This window comes from Pinus tabuliformis, chromosome 8 (assembly GCF_031772625.1).
Source record: "Pinus tabuliformis cultivar Carrire ecotype Pingquan chromosome 8, CPIR1, whole genome shotgun sequence".
Taxonomy (NCBI): Eukaryota; Viridiplantae; Streptophyta; class Pinopsida; order Pinales; family Pinaceae; genus Pinus; species Pinus tabuliformis.
The window spans coordinates 1,775,069,626-1,775,096,228 of record NC_142294.1 but is presented as its reverse complement, the minus strand read 5'-3'; the positions used below and the strand labels follow the sequence as shown (position 1 = coordinate 1,775,096,228).

The 26,603-nt window shown below is 38.3% G+C and overlaps 1 protein-coding gene across 1 annotated transcript; it reads left to right on the top strand.

Annotated features, from left to right (window-relative positions):
- The first annotated feature begins 20,136 nt into the window (after positions 1-20,136).
- LOC149243284 (CBL-interacting protein kinase 2-like) lies at positions 20,137-22,111 on the top strand. The gene has a single exon (XM_089367785.1). It carries the CDS (start codon positions 20,305-20,307, stop codon positions 21,550-21,552), a length of 1,248 nt encoding a protein of 415 aa, XP_089223911.1. The 5' UTR covers positions 20,137-20,304; the 3' UTR covers positions 21,553-22,111.
- The last annotated feature ends 4,492 nt before the right edge of the window (positions 22,112-26,603 follow it).

The following is a 26,603-nucleotide window of genomic DNA, read 5'->3' as shown; positions in this document are numbered from 1 at the left end:
TATATTTCATTGCCCTTGTAGAACTAAATAAGGTTCCAAATTCCTTTATCCTCCCTTAATTAACCATATAAACCTCATTGTGTCTAAAATGTAACAATAAACCTTTATATTCACATAAAGTTACTCATATTCATGAAGTCGTATAATTTCAATTTACTTTTATTTTTTTAATGGTTATACATATTTATCAATATTAACCAAATTATCCTCATCATAACTTAGTCCACAACAGTAAAATTAATATTTATACAAAAATATAAATCACAATAAACATTAATGTAAAAGTGTTTCCCAAAAATTTCATATGAAAACATTAACTTCTTACATATTAACTTGTTGCATGTCTTACTTTTTTGAACTTGTTATAGAATATTTGAATTCATTTTAATCATTCTTCCGAATTGTGGAATATGCAATTCTCTAACTTTAAAACGTTGTTAAAACCATTACCAAAATTATATCTTAACAAATATCATATAATGACATTACCAATTAAATAAAATTAGAAATAAAATAAATCTCATTTAAAAATATTATTAGTTAAATGAAAATTAAAATAAAACACAAAAACATTACCAATTATACTTTACCAAATGTATCATGAAAACATATAAATCATAATCATTGGAAAATCTTAAAAGAACATTACCAAGTGAAAAGGTATCACAAGAGATCAATAAAAAGGTACGATTCACCTTATAAATAATTTATTTTCCTCTTTTAATTTTGTTTCAATATTTTATTTAATCACTAGGTATCTTATATATAAGAAGAAGTTATACAATATGGATGCAAATGGGTTTCCTAAAATTGCTTCTACCTTTAGCCAAAACCTCCACCATCGATTGAAGTGAGGGTGGCATAAGGATGCCCAGTCTTCGCTAGACCATTGGGGAATAAAGAGGAGATCATCTTACATAATTAAGATAATATCAAAAATAATATTGCTTCCAAATTTAAAGAGAAATTGTGGGAAAATAAAGAGTTGGAGGGAAAAAAGGAAAGTGCAATATTATAAGGAGGTGATCAACCCCAATCGGGAAAACAATTGCTTCCAAATTTAAAGAAAAATTGTGGAAAAATAAAGAGTTGGAGGGAAAAAAGGAAAGTGCAATATTATAAGGAGGTGGTCAACCCCAATTTGGAAAACCAAAATTATCTCTCTGTCTTAACTAGTGTTAAGATGAAAATGAACATTTCCAATATTAGAACCAATTCTAATGAGCTTCATAATGAAATTAGGCATTGGTGAATTCTCAAAACACCGTGGGATGAAAGAGTTTGTCACTTATGCAGGCACTGGTGAATTCTCAAAACACCTTGGGATGAAAGATTTTGTCACCAATAATAGGAGGGTTGAAGATAAAAAACATTTTCTCTTAGATTTTCCATCTTATATTCACATGAAAGAGTTTTCCACCAAGCCTAGGAGGGTTGAATCTTGTACTCACATTAAAAAACCTTCTCTTAGACTATCTATCTTATATTAAAATTCACCTTCTCCTAGATTGTCCATCTTATAATCACATTAAAGCACTTTCTCTTAGATTTTCCACCTTATACTCACATTCAATCCCATTCAAACTTATAGGAATTACTAGTCAGGCATTCAACTTGTTCAAAATTTCCCATACAGTCTAACATGTCTTCAAATACTAGAACTCATGTGGAGGGGGAATTAAACCCTCTAGCTACCACTAGAGCTATTGTCCTTTAGCAACCTTCTTAACATTTTAAGTCATAAAAGAATGGTGATTTGGAAACATTCTCCCACTTATTTTTGCCCATATAAATAAGATGTTAAAGAATCATATTTAATCTATTATCTTATTAAGGTCTGATAGACTATATAAGCCTTAGTGGGCATTAATCATCATACTCATCATCATTATACATCCAAATTATCATTTCACTCCTCTTAACATTATTATAATAATACCATAAATTTTTATTTTTATTTTTATATATAATAATTCAAACACTATATAATTAATATTTTATTTTTTAAAATTTTATATTACTTTTAATTTATCTCTAGATTATTACTTTAATAATAGTTATCATTAATTTATAACAAATTTAACTAATTTTTAAATCCTAAACTTTCAAGAAATTAAAAACATATAATTTAATTATTAACCAGAAATAATTACATAATATATATAATTTTTTTTAAACGATTTTTCAATTTTTTTTAAATAAGTCAATATTTATAATGAAAATATTTAAAGTCATTCTCATGAATTTTAGAGCATCTTAATCACATAATGGAAGTCAATATTTTCATACTCGCCAACTTATAACTTCTTTAATCATATATATATATATATATATATATATATATATATATATATATATATATATATATCTATATATATATATATATATATATATATATATATATATATATATATATATATATATATATAATGTATTTGGTTATTTTTCTAACTGGACAGTATCATATACACTGAAATTCCCATTTTATAAAAACTTAAACCATGTTTTTACATAGTAATAAGGTTTCCACTCTATTAACACTTCAAAAATAACTTTCTCAAACCTAACTTGCTCCATCCTCAATTTATGTGTTAGCATAGAACCCACAAATAGTCCAAATTCCATGTCTTGAAATCTGCATTAAATGGAGCCAGGACAAAGGAGAAATATTAAATGTCACAATCTACCGGGTATAGAATAAGTTATTTGTTGTAAAATTTTTCCGACAATCAACAATTCTCATAATAACTCCAACCTCTGTCTATTCAAAGAGTGACAAAAATGGTGGGCCCAAGCATCAATGTATGCAGGTTCAGAGAACCCTCAATCGAGATAATCGTTGCCCTTTTATACAAATACAACCACCTAAAATAAAATTGGAATAGGATCAACTATTAAAAAATGGCGAAGAAATATATGGTTCCCTTTCACTTTAACACACTCTAGTGGGATGGATTCTCAACTCTGGACAATTTTCTGTATGTGATGGCTTGAGTGCAGGCGTTAAAGATAACATTCCCAATCTAGCAGTAAGTTCTTCTATATCAGCCTCAACTTCCTTTTCTGCTTCTTTTGGTGTATCAGTCATTAAACTGATATCTTCATTTATTTCTTTAAAACCTCACAACCTTGCTTAATTGACAACAGTGGCTTTTCTCTTCTATCGGGTAGTAATTCTAAAAGAATTACCCCAAAACACTATCGGAGGCCTTATGGAGGGATTAATACACCCACAACACTATCGGGGCAGTAATTCTTAAAAGAATTACTTTATAGTATAATTGGCGCTTTATGTTATTCCTTTCTTTATCCCCGACGCGATATCGACGATCACTATCGGCGGACTCCAAACCTCAATGCCTCCAATATGCGATGACCCCGCGGAACTGACGCACTATAGGCTCCCTTTTATATGGATTTTGGGTCCGGCCTATCGGCGGTTCCCTATCGGCGCTTTCCTATCGGCGGGTCTGTAATATAATGGGTCTGCGGACCCGACGCCACTTCAAACTGCTATTTATAATATTTCGGATCCGTTTATAGAGTGTACAGTACTAATCCCTTACGGACCCGACGCCTTTTAGGTTGCACTATATAACAGTTCGGCTCTGGGATATCGGAGCTCGCCCACTTAGTCATACTATGGGCTCCTTTCGGACCCGAAACTTTTATATGTCGCGCTATATAACACTTCGGCTCTGGAATATCGGAGCTCACACTGTTAAAAGTTTAAAGGCCCTCTTCGACGCGATATGGGGTTCGGACCCGATAAGGGTAAGAGCCAACATTTATAATGTTTCACGTCCGCTATAGTGCCCGCTTAATGGAAATTTGCATGAATTCTTAGTGTAAACATAAATATATGTGAAACTTATAAAACGTGATTAAAGGCCTGTGGACGGCGCAGCAAAGAAAGGGAAAACGGCCCAAATGCTTAATTACACAACAGATACATCATGCGGGGAACAGTAAGACAATTCAACACTGTCAATACACAGAGTAATAAACTATGCATACACATTACCAGAAACCATTGGATTAGAACCGTCGAGAGAAAAGTTTTAAACAATAATGCTTTAACACTCGCTCCTCCCTTCTATGATGAGAGTCTCGCTTGCCTCTTTATTTATAATTAAAGGATAGGCCTTCTCGGTCCTTATCCGTTACAAAAGCATGCTTTACATGAATGATTTAAAGCGTAAAAGCTTTACTACAGCTTATCCATCTGAAATAATATTAGCATGTTTTATTTCTAGATTTTATTCTATCTTTAACTGAAAAAACATGGAAATTGCAGGCTAAAGGACCCCACTCCCTTGCCTGTAATTTTTTTTGGATTTTTGGAATAAGTTGGAAGACATTTTCCCTCTGAGTCACATGCTCCCGCATCAGACTCCTGAGGACAAAATTCTTCATGGGCTCCTGTCCATGAGCTCGTCTACAGATTTGCCCAGTTTCTGTAGAACGTCTTCTGTAACCCAAGTAGCTTCAGCGATTGGCTGTCCTTTCCATTTTACCAAATACTGGAAGTACTCTCGTCCCCTTGTCTTCTTATGCACTTTCTTGTCCAGAATTCTTTCTGGCTGTAAATTCTTTGCTGTGGGTAACTGTTTTACCCAGTTAATCTCTGGAGTCTCTTCACCCTGTCCTGTATCATCTGCAGTTTCATTCTCATACTTGTACAAGTCTGCAACATTAAAAATTGGTGATATTCCCACATCAGGTGGTAATTCAATCTCATAAGCATTTGCAGAGAATTTCCTCAGTATTCTGCACGGTCCAATTTTCTTGGATTTTAACTTATTATACTCTCCCTTTGGAAATCTCTCCTTTCTGAGATGTGCTAAAACCAAATCCCCAACTTCAAAGTTCACCTCTCTTCTCCTCATATCTGCTCTGGTTTTGTACTTGATGTTGCTATCTTGCAGCTGTTGTTTCACTTGTTCATGTATCGCCTGCATTCTTGAAGCAAAGTCTTCACCCTCTGCACTTCTCATTTCTTCTTTTCCCAAATTCCTTAATTCAGATATTCCTCTTGGATGCATTCCATAAACAATATGGAATGGGCTCTGTCCTGTGCTCCTATTCGGTGAGTCATTATATGCATACTCAACTTGTGCTAACACTTGATCCCATTGCTTTGGATGCTCTACAGTAAGGCTCCTCAGAAGATTGCCTAAACTTTTGTTCACAACTTCAGTCTGTCCATCAGTTTGTGGATGATAAGCAGAACTGAAATTTAATTTAGTCCCCAGCTTCTTCCATAGTGTTCTCCAGAAATGTCCAATGAACTTTGAATCCCTGTCTGAAACAATGCTTTTGGGCAACCCATGCAATCTTACAATTTCTTTAAAAAACAAATTAGCAATGTGAGAAGCATCACTAGTTTTATAACATGGAATAAAGTGTGCCATTTTTGAAAGTCTGTCGACTACAACAAAAATTGAATCGTAACCTCTTTGAGTCTTTGGTAATCCCAGCACAAAATCCATACTTACCATGTCCCAAGGCCTATCTGGAATTGGCAATGGAATATATAACCCTGTGTTCTGGCTTCTTCCTTTTGCATATTGGCAGACTTTACAATTTCTTACATACTTCTCTACTTCAGATTTCATTTTCGGCCAGAAATAAAATCTGTTGAGCTGTTCAAAAGTCTTCTCTGCACCAAAATGTCCTGCAAGTCCTCCACTATGTTTCTCTTTGATTAAATTTTCTCTCATTGAACAGTTTGGTATGCACAGCTGATTTTTCTTAAATAACAGTCCATCTTGTAGGAAATAATCCAACCACTTGCTCCTATCCGCCAAAACAGGATTTTTACAAGCCTCAAATGCCTCTTTAAAATCTGAATCGGTCTCATATAATTCCTTAAGAAAATCAAAACCCAACACTTGGATTTGACTTTCTTGCAGCAATACATTTCTCCTACTTAAGGCATCTGCAACTTTGTTGGACTGCCCAGTTATATGCTTCAACACAAAATGAAAGCCTTGAAGATATTCTACCCATTTAGCATGTCTCTGGCTGAGTTTTGGCTACTGCATTATGAACTGCAATGCATGGTTATCTGAATAAAGAATAAATTCTTTTGACATTAAATAATGCCTCCATTTCTTTAATCCCTGCACAACTGCGTAGAACTCTTTATCATAAGAAGAATACTTCTTTTTTTCATCATTTAGCTTTTCACTAAAATAAGCTATTGGTCTATCTTCTTGGCTTAAAACTCCTCCAATTGCTTCTGCGTTAGCATCACACTTAACTTGAAAAGTTTTGTTAAAATCAAGAAGGACCAAAACAAGCTTTTCAGTTATTTTCTTCTTTAACAGCTGAAATTTTTTCTCTGCTTCAGCAGTCCATTTAAATGGCTGTTTACCCTTCTTTATGGTCTCAATAATAGGTGCATTAATCTTACTAAAATTCTTAATGAATTTTCTGTAAAAACTAGCAAGACCATGAAAACTCCTTACCTCAAAAACACTTTTGGGTGAAGGCCACTCCATAATTGCTTTGATCTTCTCTGGATCCATCTTCAACCCTTCAGCAGAAATAACAAATCCCAAGTACACCAGCTCCTCTTTCATGAATGAACACTTCTTCAAGTTCAACAATAGTTTTTCTTGCTGTAACTTCTGTAGGACATAATTTAAATGCCTCAAGTGTTCCTCCTTGGACCTGCTATAGACTAATATATCGTCCAGATATACTATTACAAATTTTCCAATGAACTCTTTAAGAACTTCATTCATAAGTCTCATGAATGTACTTGGTGCATTTGACAGCCCAAAAGGCATCACTCTCCATTCATATGGTCCTTCATTGGTCTTAAAAGCGGTTTTCCACTCATCCCCCTCTCTTATCCTTATCTGATGATATCCACTTTTAAGATCTAGTTTTGAAAAATATTTTGCTCCAGTCAACCAATCCATTAAATCTTCAATTCTGGGTAACGGAAATCTGTACCTAATTGTGATCTTATTGATGGCTCTTGAATCTGTACACATTCTCCAGCCTCCATCTTTCTTTGGGCTCAGGACTGTTGGCACTGCGCAGGGACTCAAGCTTTCTCTGATTAGCCCCTTATCAAGCAATTCTTGCACCTGTTTCTTAACTTCTTGATTTTCTGCAGGAGTCATTCTATATGCGGCTTTGTTAGGTAGACTTTCTCCAGGGATCAAATCTATGTGATGACTGATTCTTCGAATTGGTGGTAATTCATTAGGCAAATCATCAACAATAATATCACAATATTTCTCCAGCATTTCTTGAATTTCAATGGGTAAATCAGAAACTTTAGTAGAGGTCATTATTACCTTGGGCTTGCAAATTACAACAAAATTTACCTCATTTTCTTCAATCTACTTCAGGTATTCCTTTCCTCCAAGTAACAGAGTTTTTGGATCAGTCTTCTGTCCCAGTACATCTTCTTCTTGCAAAGGCAGCAATGTATGATTGACACCATCCTTTCCAAACTTGTAGGTGTTTCTTTCCCCATCATGTATGGCTCCTCTGTCATATTGCCAAGGTCTTCCAAGCAATATGTGACACACGTCCATGGGCATCACATCAAAAACAATTTTATCTTTATACTTGCCCACTTGAAATTCCACTTCACACTATTCACTTACCAACATTTGATGTCCCTTTTGCAACCATGACACTTTATAAGGTGTTGGATGCTTCATTGTCTTCAGCTTCAATTTCTCCACTACTTCTGTAGAGACCAAATTATCAGTGCTGCCACTATCAATGATCATCTGGCAACATTTCCCTTAAACTTTGCACACTATCCTGAATAAAGTCTTCCTTTGTGGCGGTTCAGCCATCTCCTTTGCTGGCTTAAGCAGGACTTTATTAAATACCAGAGATTCTCCTCTTTCTGGTGTATTTTCTTCTTCTGCTACTGCTGCCACTGGTGCTTCTCCTTCAGCTGGAGCAACTATCGCATTCCTCTGCTTTGTTTCTACATTCTCTGGGCACTCAAAGGCTCTGTGTCCCAGCTTGTTACATATGTAACACCTTACTTCTCTGCCTCTTCCTATGCCTCCTCTTCCTCTAGAAAAACTCCCTCTGCCTCTTGCATCACCTCCTGTGGGTGCATGCTGGGTTGAGCTACTGCTAGCTCCTTCTTTAGGTGCTGTAGATCTTCCTCTACCACCTTGACTTCCTTTTCCTCTGAAAGTCCCTCTCCCTCTGGCAGACTGCTTCCTCATGAGTTTTTCTTCAGCTTTTAGTGCTATCTGATAAGCTTCCTCTACTGTTTTTGGAGACAACAGACTTATCTCATCCTGAATGTCCATCCTGAGGCCATTCATATATCTGGCCACCTTCTCATCTATATCTTGGGCTTCTCCAGCTCTTATGCTCACCTTATAGAACTCTTATATGTATTCTTTTACTGTCAAAGCTCTCTGTCTAAGATTTTGCATTTGTCTAAACAATGTTTGCTGATAATTACTTGGTAAAAACTTACCTCGTAACTTTATTACCATTCGGCTCCAATTCTTGATTGGCTGCTTACCAAGTCTCTTCCTTTCCGCCTGCACACCATCCCACCAGAGCGCTGCATGGCCTTTTAACTTGGTGACAGCAAACTTCACTTTCTTCTCATCTTCTGTTTCTTCATAATCGAAGAATTTCTCCATGCAATTAATCCAGTCTATCAATTCTTCTGGATTCAGTCCTCCTTGGTATACCGGTACCTCGGTCTTTGGCCTGGCTGTGGATTTCAACACTGACTGAAAGAACCTCATCTCAGGAGTAACCTGTACAGCTTCCTCCTCTGTAGCTTCAACCTCGAGTTCACTGACATCTCCATCATCTATGTTTCTATCTGAAGTTAACACATCCAATCTAGCTCGCAGCTCTTCTACTGTTTCCATTATTTCAGCATTTGCAACAGGCCGTCCTCTTCCACCACGTCCTCGTCCTCTTCCAAATCTAAAAGCCATCCTTCTCCTGCTCCTGAGATTCAATTCAATGTCAGTTGATGGCTCTGATACCACTAATGATGGCTTGAGTGCAGGCGTTAAAGATAACCTTCCCAATCTAGCAGTAAGTTCTTCTATATCAGCCTCAACTTCCTTTTCTGCTTCTTTTGGTGTATCAGTCATTAAACTGATATCTTCATTTATTTCTTTAAAACCCCACAACCTTGCTTAATTGACAACAGTGGCTTTTCTCTTCTATCGGGCAGTAATTCTAAAAGAATTACCCCAAAACACTATCGGAGGCCTTATGGAGGGATTAATACACCCACAACACTATCGGGGCAGTAATTCTTAAAAGAATTACTCTATAGTATAATCGGCGCTTTATGTTATTCCTTTCTTTATCCCCGATGCGATATCGGCGATCGCTATCGGCGGACTCCAAACCTCAATGCCTCCAATATGCGATGACCCCATGGACCCGACGCACTATAGGCTCCCTTTTATATGGATTTTGGGTCCGGCCTATCGGCGGTTCCCTATCGGCGCTTTCCTATCGGCGGGTCTGTAATATAATGGGTCTGCGGACCCGACGCCACTTCAAACTGCTATTTATAATATTTCGGATCCGTTTATAGAGCGTACAGTACTAATCCCTTACGGACCCGACGCCTTTTAGGTTGCACTATATAACAGTTCGGCTCCGGGATATCGGAGCTCGCCCACTTAGTCGTACTACGGGCTCCTTTCAGACCCGAAAATTTTATATGCCGCGCTATATAACACTTCGGCTCCGGAATATCGGAGCTCACACTGTTAAAAGTTTAAAGGCCCTCTCCGACGCAATATGGGGTTCGGACCCGATAAGGGTAAGAACCAACATTTATAATGTTTCACATCCGCTACAGTGCCCGCTTAATGGAAATTTGCATGAATTCTTAGTGTAAACAGAAATATATGCGAAACTTATAAAACGTGATTAAAGGCCTGTGGACGGCGTAGCAAAGAAAGGGAAAACAGCCCAAATGCTTAATTACACAGCAAATACATCATGCGGGGAATAGTAAGACAATTCAACACTGTCAATACACAGAGTAATAAACTATGCATACACATTACCAGAAACCATTGGATTAGAACCGCCGAGAGAAAAGTTTTAAATAATAATTCTTTAGCACTCGCTCCTCCCTTCTCTGATGAGAGTCTCGCTTGCCTCTTTATTTATAATTAAAGGATAGGCCTTCTTGGTCCTTATCCGTTACAAAAGCATGCTTTACATGAATGATTTAAAGCGTAAAAGCTTTACTACAGCTTATCCATCTGAAATAATATTAGCATGTTTTATTTCTAGATTTTATTCTATCTTTAACTGAAAAAACATGGAAATTGCAGGCTAAAGGACCCACTCCCTTGCCTGTAAATTTTTTTGGATTTTTGGAATAAGTTGGAAGACTTTTTCCCTCTGAGTCACATGCTCCCGCATCAGTATGTTAAAGGGAACACAGAACAATTTGATTTAAATCAACTGCATCTTTATGTTTTACAATTATATATTTGAATTCCTTAGTCTCCTGGAATCCCTAGTTGTCCCAATCTAGGATCACATCCCCGACTACCTCCATCATTGGTTTGTTGTGCATTGTAGGTTTTAACCCCGTATAGAAATTACCTGCATACGAATTCTAAAACACATAAAATAAACAATGCGAGAGCATAACACATAAAACACATATACACAGAGATTTTCCCCTGGATCCCAAAACTGGGACTATCAGCTTGAATTTTCATTATGTTCCTTTCAATGTTATAATACATATTTATACATGCCGAAGCATCCAATACCATGGACCGAAAAACCATCGCGTCTAATACCATCGACTGAAAAACCATCGCGTCCAAAAAACATGTGTGAAAATCATGCACAAAACCATAGGTGGGTCCGCCCAACCTAACATAGGGTCCAAAACCAAAATTTTCCGGGGCAGCGCCCATAAAGTGGGGTTACGGGTACCCCTCAAACCCCCTATGACCTCCCCCCCTCTAACCTCCGGTTAAGTACGTGGGCTAGTTGTGGAAAGAATATAACACAACCCAACATTCTCCCACTTGTTGTTTTCTTTCCACAGGGGGCCACAAGAGAGCTTAGTCATTTATCTAGCCCTGCAACGCCCATTGTTTCTCTACACCAAGAGAACTTCTCAGAGCTCACAGATTTTGTCAATGCATCTGCAATATTCTTCAAAGTGTCCACCTTTACCAGCAACACCTTTTTGTCTTCTATCATATCCCTCACAAAGTGATACTGAACATCAATGTGCTTTGTCTTTGAATGATATGCAGGGTTCTTTGCCAAGAAAATTGCACTTTGGCTGTCACAGTCTATCCTTATAGCTTCCTACACTAACCCCATACTTGAACACAATCTTTGCAACTAAACTGCTTCCTTGTTTTCATGAGTGGTTGCCATGTATTCTGCCTCTGTAGTTGATAGTGCCACTACAGATTGTTTCTTACTCATCCAACTGACTGCACCTCTAAATAGGTTAAACACATACTTGCTTGTAGATCTTCTCTGATCCAGATCTCTAGCCTAGTCTGCATCAACAAAGCCACGAATATCCAACACTCTGTCCAATCCTGGTCTTCCTTGGTAGCACAAACCATAATCACTAGTGCCACGCAAATACCTAAAAACCCGCTTCACTGCTGTCTAATGCTCCTTCCCTGGTTTTGACATAAACCTGCTTAATACTCCCACTGCATGTGCAATGTCTGGTCTAGTACAGACCATTGCATACATCAGGCTACCGACTGCACTTGCATATGGAACACGGAACATGTCCTCTTCCTCTTCTTGTGTCTTGGGACACTGTTCAACAGATAACCTCACACCTACAGGAATAGGAACCTTCACTGGTTTACTATCCTGCATATTAAACCTCTGCAATATTGTCTTGACATCTTCCTTTGGTTTAACCAGAGCTTCCTCTTTGCCCGATCTCTTTTAATTTCCATGCCCAAAATATAGTTTGCAGCACCAAGATCTTTCATGTCGAATTTGGAGGACAATTGGGTCTTCAAATCCTGGATAATTTCTTTGTCATTTCCAACTAGCAACATATCATCCACATACAAGACCAGATAAATAACACGGTCACCAATTAATTTAAAATACACATAGTGATCTGCTTTGCTTCTGGTGAAGCCAAGTCCCCGTATAAATGTATCAAATTTCTGATATCACATCCTTAGTGACTGTTTTAACCCATACAGAGACTTCTTTAACTTGCATACTAGTTCTTTCTTACCCTTCACCACAAAGCCTTCAGGTTGCTTCATGTATATTTCCTCTTCCAGATCCCCATGAAGAAATGATGTCTTCACATCCATCTGTTCTACCTCAAAATCAAAAGCAGCAGCAACATATAAAAGTAATCTAATAGAAGTTACCTTGGCAATAGGAGAAAAAATATCACCAGAATCAATTCCTGGCACCTGGGAATAACCTTTTGCTACCAATCGAGCTTTTTATTTCTCCACCTTTCCTTCTGCATTTGTCATCTTCTTGAACACCCATTTGCTGCCAATGGGTTTCCTTCCAGCTGGCAACTCCACCAGATCCCAAGCCTCATTTTTGTGCAAAGATGCCATTTCATCAACCATGGCCTCTTTCTAGGGTTTGCCATCCTCTGAATCTACTGCTTCCTTCATAGTTCTGGGATCATCATCAGTAATAGATAAAGCAAATTTGAACAAAAAATAGATGACTATACCTTTCTGGCTACCTTCTTTCTCGAACTGATCTTCTCACACCTGGAGTTTGTGGCTCTTCATCTTCTGATTCCTCCTCTGCTGTAGAGTCTGATTCTTCCTCCTTAAGCTTAAACTCTATCTTCTCAGGTTCCTTTGGTTGGACTTCATGTTTAATAACATCTTTCACCTCTCTGAACACCACATCTTAGCTGTACACATGTTACTGGGTTCCAAGGCTTATAACCCTTTAAACCATCATTATACCTAATAAAGATGCATTTTTCAGATTTACTATCCAACTTGGTTCTTTTCTCCTTTGGAACATGTACATATGCATCACATCCAAATACCCTCATATGTGAAAGAGAGGGTTTCTTACCAATCCATACCTCTTGTGGAGTCTTATCCTCTAACGCAGATGAAGGTGATCTATTGACCAGGTAACATGCTGTCTCCACCGCATCTGTCCAGAATTCTTGTTCTAACCTGGCACCACTGAGCATGCTTCTTGCCCTTTCCATCAATGTCTTGTTCATTCTTTCTGCAACTCCATTTTGATGAGGTGTATATGGAGTAGTCTTCTGCCATGCTATACCACACTTCTTACAGAATAATTCAAATTCCTTACTGCAAAACTCTCCACCGTTATCTGTCCTCAGCACCTTTATCTTCTTCTCTGTCTCGTTTTCCACGAGAGCCTTAAATTATTTAAACCTATCAAAGACTTCAGATTTCTTCTTAAGGAAATATATCCATGCATTCCTTGAGAAGTCATCTATAAATGATACATAGTACACAAACTTACCCAGTGATGGAACCTTCACAGGTCCAAACACATCACTGTGCACAAGCTCTAATATATGTTTCGCCCTCTTACCACCAGAGGGGAAACTCACCCGATTCTGCTTCCCGTATACACAATTTTCACAGAAATCAAAATCCAGAGAGCTATTGCTCATACCTTCTACCATACCTTTACCATGAAGTATTTGAAGGCCCTTCTCTCCAATATGTCCAAGCCTTTGATGCCACAACATGGTCTTCTCTCCAGAGACCACTAGATTTTCTGCTCCACTTTTAGGAACCACAGAACTGTTGCACCCATCAATAACAGTGCTACCTTGCAGCTTGTACAGAGTTCCAATCCGAACTCCCTGCATCAATATTAGTGCTCCCCAAACCATCTTGCAGGTATCCTTCTCAAACACTGTTTTTACACCTGCATCATCCAGCTTGCTAACAGAAATCAGATTTCTGGCTAATCCAGGAATATGCAGAACACCTGGAAGTGTTCTAACCCTTCCACCTTGCAGCTTCAACTTTACTTTTCCACGACCAATGATTCTAGCCTTCCTGTCTTCCCCTAAGAAGACATCACCACCATCATATTTCTCATACTCGCGGAACCACTCTCTATGGGGAGTGAAGTGAAAGGATGCACCTGAGTCAATCAACCATGCCTCATGATCTACATGTGTACTTGAAGAAGCCAAGTACACATCCCCACCTTCATCTGAGGTGGTTTTCGCCTCTGCAGAAGGAGCATCATCAGATCCCTTTCCTTTGTGAGGAGCTTTAGATTTACAGTCCCTTTTGTAGTGCCCTTCCTTTCCGCATTTCCAGCACACCACCTTTACAGGTTTTCCTGGAGATTTAGATCTCCCACTCAATGACTTAGTTTTGTTTCTGTTTTGGGTCCGCCCTCATACAGACAAGGCATCACCATTTTGGCTCTCCATATTTTTCCGTCTCATCTCCTCCATCAGCAAGGATGAGAATATTTCATCAAAATGCAAGGCAGTTGCATTGCTACCTCTTGCAATAACCAGACTATCCCATGAATCCGGTAGAGAACACAACAAACTGATGCACCTATCTTCATCTGAAATTTTAATATCAACAAATTCTAACTGACTTACCATAGTATTAAATGCATTCAGATGCTCTGTCACTGAGTCTCCATCTTTCATCCTCAGGTTATACAACTTTTTCCGTAGGAACAGTTTATTCACCGGAGACTTAGATTGGTACAAAGTCCCTAACTTGTCACACAAAGCCTTCGCCGTAGATTCCCCTGATACATTCAACAATTGTTGAATTGAGACTTCTGTGATCCATAACAGTTATAAGTAGAGCTTCGGCGTAAATCACATAAAGAAAGACCTTTGTCGACGCGTTTCGAACCAACTAGTGTGGTTCATCGTCAGGACAAGTTGAAGAAACAGATCCAGCTTAGCATGTAAGTTGGAGACTCTGCTCAGACTATTTAACATGCTAAGCTGGATCTGTTTCTTCAACTTGTCCTGACGATGAACCACACTAGTTGGTTCGAAACGCGTCGACAAAGGTCTTTCTTTATGTGATTTACACCAGAGCTCTACTTATAACATTCAACAATACTGAATCTGAGACACACAATCATATTGTGCTCTTTGCCTTCTGATCCAACTTCTTCCATTCTTCATCGGACACTCCCGTTGGTTTAGTACCCGGATCTACTACGATCCACTGATCTTTATCCAACAACAGATCCTCCATCTTGAGTTTCCACAACTCAAAACTCTGACCATTAAATTTCTCGATCTCTATCTTTCCATTGCTCGCCATCTTCTTTCACCACCAGAATCGATCTCGCAGATCTCCCACTAAACAGGGTCTACCACAGGCCCGAGCGAAACCCCTCAGCAACAAAGGCATCCCCTTGAAGCCAAAACTGATCTGATACCAAATGTAGGTTTTAACCCCGTACAGAAATTACCTGCATACGAATTCTAAAACACATAAAATATACAATGCGAGAGCATAACACATAAAACACATATACACAGAGATTTTCCCCTGGATCCCAAAACCAGGACTACCAGCTTGATTTTTCATTATGTTCCTTTCAATGTTATAATACATATTTATACATGCCGAAGCATCCAATAACATGGACCGAAAAACCATCGCGTCCAATACCAAGGACTGAAAAACCATCGCGTCTAAAAAACATGTGCAAAAATCATGCACAAAACCATAGGTGGGTCCGCCCAACCTAACATAGGGTCCAAAACTAAAATTTTCTGGGGCGCTGCCCCGGACCCCATAAAGTGGGGTTACGGGTACCCCTCAAACCCCCTGTGACCTCCCCCCCCCTCTAATCCCTGGTTAAGTACGTGGGCTAGTTGTGGAAAGAATATAACACAACCCAACATGCATAAATCCCTTAGAACCCTTCCATTTTTTCTCTTATGGGGAGTCTCGAGAGCACCTAATGCATTGATATTTGATTCATCCCAGTCTTTTGTCTACAGAACCAACTCTTTGATCGTGGCCCTCTTTAAAGAATTTTCTCCTGAGCCCTTCCCTTCTCCTCACCCCTCTCGCTCCTCCTTTGATCTTTGGTCTTCCTTTCCAGTTGGCTTCTTTGATGGAGCCAGTTCCTTTGGGTCAAGTGGTTGTATAATGATCATTTATCTGGAACCTCATCACCTCTTCAGATTCCTTTGGTTTGGTGGAAACATTTCGAATACTAGGGCCAAGCTTTTGGCCCTATGGGGCACTCTCTATTGTGCTTCCTGGATTGGATTGACAAGCATTTCCATATTTGGGGAATCTAAAGTTATTATCGATTAGGCCAACAACCGATGTAAACTCTAGAATCTGAATCTTCTCTCCTGGCAACAGCAGATCAGAACTCTATCGCAATCATTCATTCATATTTCCTTCTCTCAAATCTATCGTGAGCACAATAAGGAAGTTGAAATTTTGTTCGAAAGCAAATGTTCTACCTCGCTGGGCTTGATCCACTTCCAGGAATTCATCTCAGACTCTCTTCTTCGCTTGGGATAGATCACCAACTAACTCTTCTCCTAATCCATTTTTGAGCTAGGCCTCCTACTTTTTTGCCCTTAGCATTTTTTATTATTGGTGCTTTCTCTTGATGTTGCTTTCTACTACATGTTCACTGCAGTATTATTTCTTTTTTGTCCAGACATTGAATGTGGAGTTGGTTATTTCATTGCATGAATAACTCTGCTGTTATGGATAATATTCATGTCTTTGTTTTTACTTTTTGCTATTGTTGTTATTTTTAGGAGGATGCATATATGTTGCTTAGGCTGCACCCGAGGAATTTCACAAAATAACATCTATTATCCAATGGGAAGGATGACTCTTGCAATTTGTTATTCATATTTTAGATGCATAATTAATTAGCTAAAATCTAGAGAAATGCATAATCTTTTAAGAAGGACCTAGTCTATTAGGTGATGCCTTGAATTTCTAAACATATAGTGACAAATGGCAAGCCAATGGTCAAATCAAATTTAAGGTTCCTCAGATTTTATGTGGATAAACTTTTGAAAATCTAGGAACCCATTCAAATTTAAGGATAAAATCTTAATAGAAGGAATATCCCTGATAATAAACACTTTTTAATTGAAAAATATACAAAAAGACTAATTTTTCCTTGTGATTTCAAAAAATCTCATCAAATTTAAGTAATCTTCTTAAATTTGAAGAAGGTTTATGTAGTATACCTAAGGTATATTATAAGAAATATTATCATAATGCAGTAAATAAATATCATGTAACAATTGTTCTATAACTAATCAATATTACATATTAATGATTATATTACATAATAACTACCATATGACTATTGTTACATAACACTTATTTATTACATTACAATCATAAATTTAATAACATATCTAAAGTATATTACATTTTTTGAAATAATTAAATTGTAACTAATGGTTAAGGACATGTGTTTTTTTAGGGAAGTCAAATATTCAAATCTAAAAGGGGTTTCCTATATTCACATTTATTTTATAGTAGAGCCAAAATGATTGAAATATTTTATTTATAATCCATTTTTTTATCTATTTATTATTAATATTCTTTAAATGCCACATATTAATTTTATATTAAGAATTGAAAGAATTGCACACCTCTCAAATATTCAAATCTAAAAGGGGTTTTCCCATATTCACATTTATTTTATAGTAGAACCAAAATGATTGAAATATTTTATTTATAATCCATTTTTTTATTTATTATTAATATTTTTAAATGCCACATATTAATTTTATATTAAGAATTGAAAGAATTGCGCACCTTTCTTTTATTGTTTTTATTAGGAATTCATGTTAAGAATTTTTTTTTTCCACTTTCAATATATATAATTATTTTCTTTCATATATATAGTAGTATAGATATTTAAATAGTTTATCTAAATCTTGTATTGAAATATTTTTAATAAGTATAAAAATTATACATCTTCCACACTTTTAATTGGAAATATATTTATTTTCTATACTTTTTTTTTAATTGATATAAAATTTTGTTATTTCACATTAACATCTAAATATTTTACTTGTAGTTGAGTGTGAGACTAAAATATTTTTACATCTTCTAAGTTGTAATGTAATTTAAAGTAATCAAATAGGTATATTCATTTTTGTTTTTAATTATAGTTGACATTATTTTTTTATTTAGAAAATATTTCATTTTCGTTTTTTTTTTTTTTTCACTTTTAATTGTTTTTATCATTTTTTTTTAAGTTGACCACATTAAAAATATTAATGTGATTGATATAGACGAAGACTTCATAAATATAACCAAACAAACTATCGCAACACTAAGAATGTCTTACTAATGAACACATTTACTTTATTAATCATGTATAAAAAGGTGATGGGTCAACTTTAACTTAAGAAAAAAATTATAAATGAATGTTATAAATAATAATGAGGAACTTACATGGAGGAAATGATTAGAATTGAAATAATCTCAAATCCCTAGGAAATTGGTGGGTGGGGAACCACTTGGCACAAATATAATTTTTTAAATTTATTAAAAGTAAGGGACCATTTTGCTAAATAAAATTTGCTTATATATAAATGAATGTTATAAATAATAATGAGAAACTTATCATGGAATAACTTATTAGAATTGAAATAATCTCAAATCCCTAGGAAATTGGTGGGCCATGAGCTACATGACAAGATTATAATTTTTAAAATTTTTTAAAAGTCAATACAACATAATGAACTTTATAATACACTATAACCAATGATAAACATTAAGTCTAAGCATATGCTGAGCATATTCCCTTGAGAATCAATCTAGGCCCTCAATTAAAAAAAATCAACAAATCCTCATCCACCTTAAGCTGAAATAAGAAGCCTTCAACAATAATGCTTTTAATTAAAACTAACCACTAATCAAATAAATATATTTATTTTTGTTTTTAATTATGATTGCGACAGTTTTTATTTATAAAATATTTTATTTTTATTTTAAAAAGAAAAAGAATTACACATTTCCTTAAATATAAAATTTTTGCAACACTAACTTAGAGAAAATTGAAAAAAAAACATAAATTTTTTATAAAAAATAATATATATTTTTTAAATAAATAAATTTTAAAAATATAAAACTATTTAAATAAAATTTCTTAAATAATCATAATATTAATAACAATTGAATCTTAACAGCTTAACAACAACCACATTATTAATAACACTAATATTTATAATTTTATTTTTAATTTAAATCGAAATTAAATATTAACGGTTATTTAAATTTTAATAATTAAAAACAAATTAATTGACTCTACCCCTGAGTACCGTGAATGAGCGAACAACTTAATCGTGTGTGATAAATATATTTTTTTAAAGTAATTTCAATGCGTTAACCATTTTGCTGTGCATTTATTCCATTGCACACGCTGGCATCTGCCCGGTGCTGTAGTTGCGTACGTTGAATTTGATTCAATTCCTCGAGCCGTCGGCTCGGCGCTGCGCCAACGACGGATATCAGACTTAACACAAGTTTCTGGTCGGCTAGACGGCGCTGCGACAACGACGTATGTCACACTTAACATATGTTTATGGTTGCAAAGGTTTTCCGAATACACCATCCTCAATACAGGTCAGGTTCAAGTGAATGCACCTAAGATACCCCTATTCCCACAGAGATATAGAACCTCCTCGCTAAACCTATTACTTCCGCTATGGGTTGGAGCTAGGTATCGGTAGGACCTAGACGAGAGGTAAAGGGGATTGGGACAACTGACTAAGAGTCGAGGGCCAGGCAAGGAAGAAACCGAATGAAGTGACTAGCCTAGGCAACTGTCGTTCTTTTTCCGTAACTTGAAAATCGAAAGCAACTCATTCATTCATACGGACATGGTTTGGCCAGGCGGGGAAAGAAAGCCCTTCCTTATCTCATAGTTATCTCATAGTTAGGACCCGATAAATAATTCCAATAATGAATATCAACATCCGAACGGAGACAGAAAAGTGGGCCCAAATAGCCACTTAAGAATGTTAAGTGAATCTGCGATCGAGTCCCTCTTGGATACGTTGTTGAATACGTTCACAGTCAGTGTTTTTCCCGAATATTAACAGGATTTAAAGGGTTTATACTAGGAGACTTGTTTTCCATAATAAAGTACGTGCTCTCAGAACTCCTACGCAGGCTATGCCGGGCTCTACCAGAACACATGCCAACTACGGCAAGTGCAATGGAACGTGCCGAAGAGAAACTCGACAGGCCTGAGACGGCGTAGACGCCTGAGCAGCAGTTTTAATCTACAAGGATTTCTGATTTTAGTTTTTAGATTAAGATGAAGCTCAATATTCTGATGGAAAAGTATGAATTAGGGAGCCTGTTGGGGAAAGGGACGTTTGCCAAGGTCTACCATGCTAGAAATCTCGAAACCCGTGAGAACGTTGCCATTAAGGTAATGGACAAACGAAAAATCCTGGAGGTCGGGATGAGCGAGCAGATTAAACGGGAAATCTCCGTAATGAAATTGGTCCGACACCCCAACATCGTTCGGCTTTACGAAGTCATGGCCAGCGAGTCCAAGATTTATATCGTCATGGAGTACGTTAAGGGCGGCGAGCTCTTTAACAAGGTTGCCAAAAAGGGGAAATTGAAAGAAGAGGAGGCGAGGAAGTATTTTCAACAACTGATCAGCGCGGTGAATTTCTGCCACAGCCGGGGCGTGTACCACCGAGACCTGAAGCCGGAGAACTTGTTATTAGACGACAATGGGGACTTGAAGGTCTGCGACTTTGGGCTCAGCGCACTACCGGAGCAATTTAGACCGGACGGGCTTCTGCACACAGCGTGCGGCACGCCGGCGTACGTGGCGCCAGAGGTCATAACGATGAAGGGCTACGACGGCGCGAAGGCCGACATCTGGTCATGTGGGATCATACTGTTCGTGCTCAGGGCGGGTTACCTGCCATTCCGGGACGAGAGTGTTCTGGCACTGTATAAGAAAATCAACAAGGGCAACTTCAAGTGCCCGCCCTGGTTCTCCTCCGATCTCCGGCGGCTCATCTTCCGATTGCTGGACCACAATCCCCAGACGAGGATCACCGTTACGCAGCTCATGGAGGTCCCCTGGTTTCGGTTGGGCTTCAAACCCCCACAACCCGACAATGTCGAGTTGGCGTTCTTTGTTCCGAAGCCGGCCCGTTTCAACGCCTTCGACATAATATCCCTGTCGTCGGCGTTCAATCTGTCGGGGTTATTCGAGGACAAGAACGTGAAGCAGGAGTTGTGGTTCACATCAACTCAACCGGCGTCGACCATAATATCGAAGCTGGAGGAGATCGCCAAAGTGTTGAGATTCAGCGTCAAGAAGACTGAGGATTGCAAGATGAAGCTCCAGGGTTCCGAGGTGGGGCTGAAGGGTCATTTGTCCATCGATGTCCAGATTTTTGAAATCACAGCCTCGCTCTTCATGGTGCAGCTTCACAAGACCGGGGGAGATACGGTGGAGTACAGTAAGTTGTGCAGCCAAGAGCTGAGACCGGCTCTCAAAGACATTGTCTGGATTTGGGATGGTAACAGCCAATAGAATGATGAATGGATATCGTTTGAGCTATGGCCTTATTACACAGGGATGGTATCTTGGACATTGCCTTGGGAATTTTGGAATATTTCCATCCCTTGACAAGCAGATTCTCTTGAAAAGCGATTCCCTGAAGGGCATTGCCTTTCACATATGTCTGGAGCCGATTCATATCTTCTGAAATTGATCATTATTAACAGAAGTTCCAGCAGATCGATCCGGCCGTGCCACTCCTGAAACTCTTAGGACGGCTTGATCCTGGAAATGTCAACAGGCGTTGAGAGGAAGGACACTTTGTGGGCGTGGATAGCGAGAGCCCTTGAGAGCTCTAAGAAAGCATTTATGTGGCCCTGTCCCAGTCACGGGAATAGCAAACAGTGATGCTCCATAAACCTCCTTATACAAAATGGTGGTATGAGAGAGAAATGTATTCTCCGGTCCTTGTAAAGAGCATTGTACATAGCTATCATTCCATACCGTTACTGTGTGGTATGAGAGAGAAATGTATTCTCTGGTCCGTGCATCATGCACATATAAAGAGCATTGTACACATCTACCATTCACCGAAAAGGTTTGAATCGCATACCATTACTTCTTTATTGAAAATTATTAATGTCAACAAAGACAGTCCGTTAATTAAAAATTAAATTTCAAGAAAATGTTTGAATCACATGGTATTACTTCATTATTGAAAATTATTAATGGAAGATGGGTAGTTAAAAGTTAAATTTCAAGGGTTTTTTTTATCAAGTAAGAGTAGGGCTTTCTATTAAACTTCGTCAAAAATACATATTTTACAAGAAGCCTCACTCGCTCTGTCAAAGTTCAACAGTAAGTCGGGCAGGCTGAACCAAATCAATCACCCAAAACTAAGAGAAACCTAAACAGGAAAGCCGGGGATAACCACCAAACATTTAAGGCACAAGGTCATCTGGTAGTGTTGCCGTGCATCAAATGAGCCTAGAATTCCTTGGAGGGCTAGTCCATCGAATTGGAGGTCACAAAAGGGCCCAAATGACTCGCCATGGGTCCACATTAGGTCCTGCCACAAGCCAAACTTAAAACTATCAAACATACTCGACGGAAATTAAAAGCATAACACTCTAAATTTTTTTCGGGTTCGACCAACGAGCATAAACAAATCGCCACCGTTGATCAACTGACTAAGATCCAACGGTCTTTGTGAATATCGGAAGGACGAGAAGCGCGAGAGTTAACCACCCGATGAGGGCGGTTTTCTCTCTCCTCGCTCTGCTACGTGTCGCTCGAAGAGTGGAATTGGAGCCAAACTCAAAAAAACTAGAAACCATTCGAACCCCACCCGATATACCGCTTGTGGTATTTGAACGGTTGACTCGCGGAAAAAACAAACACGTCCTTTTGCCACGTGTTGTCCTTCAATTCTGTCTAGCGGACAGTTCTTGAGCCAATCCCGTCCACCGAGATTCTCTGTCAAACACCACCTAAGCCATATGAAGAGGGACACCTCATCCTGTGGAGCTATCCGAGTCAATCCTTTCATCATTCAATCAAAAGGATTCTAGACTTTGGAAAATAGCTGAACCAAGGCGGGTTAGACTGTGTGGGGTTCTTCATCCTCTCGCTGGTCTTCTGTGTTCCTTTGATCTATTCTATTAGTCCATAGTTCCATATTCTGGGTTGCCTGACAGAGACAGACCTCCTGCAATTTGCCTGGGGGTAACGAATCCCAAGCATACCTAGAATCCCTGTCCCTATTTGTGACTCCTTCATTCACCAATCAATCCGCTAACATATTAGCTTTCCTTTTCACATGAGCAAATCTGACAATTTTAAGGGTTCGCAAGTGAGAATAGATGCAGTAAAACATCGGCAAAAGCTTCGAGTGCTTCGACACTTTATCTGGAGAGGTTCCATTGCTAATTTTCTTAGCCGCTCTAATAATTAATTCTGACTTTGCTTCAATTATAACATTGTGTGAACTTGAATTGACCAAGATTTCCAAGCATTTCTCTAATGCCATGAGCTCAGACATGTTATTAGTGGCCTTCCCCAAGTGGCCATGGAAGATTTTTTGTATTTGTCCGTGATCATCTCTTATGGGACCCCCAAAGCCTGCTAATCCTGGGTTGCCCTTAGCTGCTCCATCAATATTAACCTTTAAGAAACCATAAGGAGGGGGCTTCCAAATGTTAACACACTTATTTATAAGGTTCACTGCCTTTATTATTCCTAGAGGATTGATAGACTGGAGACCCAAGTGAAGTATAATTCTCTCCTCTTAGGGCAGAGGAGGATCTTTAGGAAGGGTCCTCAGCAAGCTTCTTACTGTATCTTTGAGCTGCCTTAGAATTTGCTCAATTATGTGTTGGGGCTTGCTTGTTTTCTTTTTGAAGATCCGACTGTTGTGTTCTTTCCACACATTCCAGATGACAAAACCTGAAACCAGAATCTAGGCTTTATTAACTATCTCATTCCCTGAGAAGTTTTTCCTCCAGTTCTTTAGAGTGTTGGATATGCTAAGACTATCCCTATCAGTTTGTCTAAAAATAGAGGCCACCCAGTGCCACACCTTTGAAGTGAAAGGACAGAGGTTGAGAAGGTGTTCAATCATCTCCTCATGAGTGCCACATAGGTAACACTTGGAAGGACCAATGAAGCCTTTCTTAAGGAGATTCTCCCAAGTTAAGATCTTCCTTTGATGCACTAGCTAGATGAATAACTTTATTTTCATCCAATGTGGACTTTGCCAAAGTTTCTTCCAAACTTGATCAGGATTCACAAAGTTAAATCCTGTGACTTCCTGTTTAGCCTCTTTGAGGTTAAAGTTACCTTTAGTGTTCTTTCCCCATTTTAATTGATCCGTTGAGGAAGAAACTAGAATCCTTCTATGCTTTAGCTCTTGGGTGAGTGCTTCTGCCTTGGTCTTCAGCAAGTTTTCATCACTGTATCCTAGATCCTTCCACTTCCTCCATTTTCCATTATTCCTTCCCTGATCCCAAAAGTCTTTTACCAAAACCATACCTTTGCTATCTGTGTCACTTTTGAGAGTTGCAAGTTCAGCCTTATAAAGGTAGGGTTCCTATTGCCAGTTGTCGTCCCAAAATCGAGCAAGGTACCCCACTCGGATTTCCCAAAAACAATGTTGCTGAACAATATTTTTATTATCCCAGGCAAGGTTCCAAATATGGGAGCCCCTGATTTGCCCTGACATTCTAATGTGATCCTTCTCCTGCCAGTACTTGGCATACTTTTATTTTCAAAGATTAGCCTATGGGGCATTCTATTCCTTAATCCATCTCCACCAAAGCTTGGCTCCTGAAACTCTGCCGAGGGTCTCAGGATCATGAAGCCCCAATCCACCATGGCTCTTGGGCTTGCAGAGCTTGTCCCAGACTACTAAGGCCCACTTCTTTTTCTCTTCCCCTCTGCCCCACAGAAGGTCCCTTTGTATGCTTCTTATCTGTTGCTTAATACCTTAAGGAGCAGGAAGTGCTGAAAACATGAAAATGGGAATGGCCTGCAAGGTCGCCTATGTGAGCACGAGGCGTCCTGCCAAATTTAGTGACCTGCATGTCCATTTTCTAACCTTGTCCTAAATTTTATTTAATATTGGCTCCCACACTTTCTTGCTTAGAGGTTTGTCAATAAGAGGAATACCAAGATATTTGGAAGGTAGCTGTTCCCTTTGAAATCCAAGAATTCTGGTAATGTTTCGTTGAATAGCAATATTAGTGTTAAAGAAAAAAACTTTGGACTTGTTAAGGCTTACCTCTGTGCTTGCTGCCATAGCAAAGTCATTTAAGATGTTTTTGATTGCTCTGGCTTCCTTGATTGTGGGTATGCCCTGCAACATTGTATCATCCACAAATTGTTGATGTGTGTTTTCCTCTCCATCCACGGTAAGTTTGATACCTTGAATTCGTCCTTCAGCATTTTCCATTTTAATCGCTTTACCTAGCCCTTCCATCATGAGGATGAAGAGGAACGGTGAGAGTGGATCTCCTTGTCTGAGCCCTCTGGAGGGTGTGAAGGTCCTTGATGGAGCTCCATTAAGCAGTATGGAAAAACTGGTTGAGGTAACTAATGCCATGACCCACCTTATCCAATTCTGGTCAAAACCATAGGCTTTTAGAATTGCTCTTATGTAAGACCAGCTCAATTTGTCATAGGCTTTCACTAGGTCCAACTGAATGATCATACCAGCTTGTTTGTTGCTTTTGAGAGAGTGTACCACCTCATGAGCTTGGATGATATTGTTGAGGATTTGTCTTCCCTCCACATAGCCTATTTGCTCCTTCGAGATGAGAGAGGGTAGAAGTGGTTTGAGTCGACTGGCTATTACTTTGGAGATAATTTTATACACCACATTACATAAGGCTATGCGATGAAAACCATCCGAAGTCATGGCATCTTCTTGCTTTGGAATCAGAGCTATGAAGGATGCATTCAGAGCCTTCAGTACCTTTTTGGATCTTCTTGAGTCTTCCACAACCTTGAAGATATCATGTTTGACAGTTTCCCAGCAGGCTTTGAAGATGTCTACATCGAATCCATCCGGGCCTAGTGTTTTTCCATTCTGCATTTCATGAATCACTTCACTGACCTCCTCTTCCGATATTGGCCTGTTGAGATTGTGGTTGTCCTCTCTGGTAACCAGCTGAGGGATATACTGAATGAAATGGTCAATGAACATAGATCTATCCTCCAGTGGCTCCTTTGCCATATTGCAGAAGTGTTGTACAAGGACCGATTCCATATCATTGTAAGAGACAAGATTAATACCTTGAGAATCTTTGATCTTTGTGATTCTGTTGTGTGCCCTGTGAGCCATGGTAGATTTATGGAAGAATTTTGTGTTTCTTTCCCCCTCTCTAATCCATTGTATCCTTGATTTTTGCCTCCAGAAAATTTCTTCTTGTAAGCATCGATCCTCCCATTCTTCCTGCAGAGAGTCAGTTAGTTTTTGCTGCTCTTCGGTTCTGTGATGTTGATATGATTGATCTCCTGGAGCTTCTGCTCAGTTTCTCTTTTGGCTTTGAAGATATCTCCAAATTCCTTTTTGTTCCAAGCTTTAA

Bases quoted from the DNA above. Each gene is read 5' to 3' on its own strand.
- LOC149243284 (XM_089367785.1), top strand. From the start codon at position 20,305: ATGAAGCTCAATATTCTGATGGAAAAGTATGAATTAGGGAGCCTGTTG.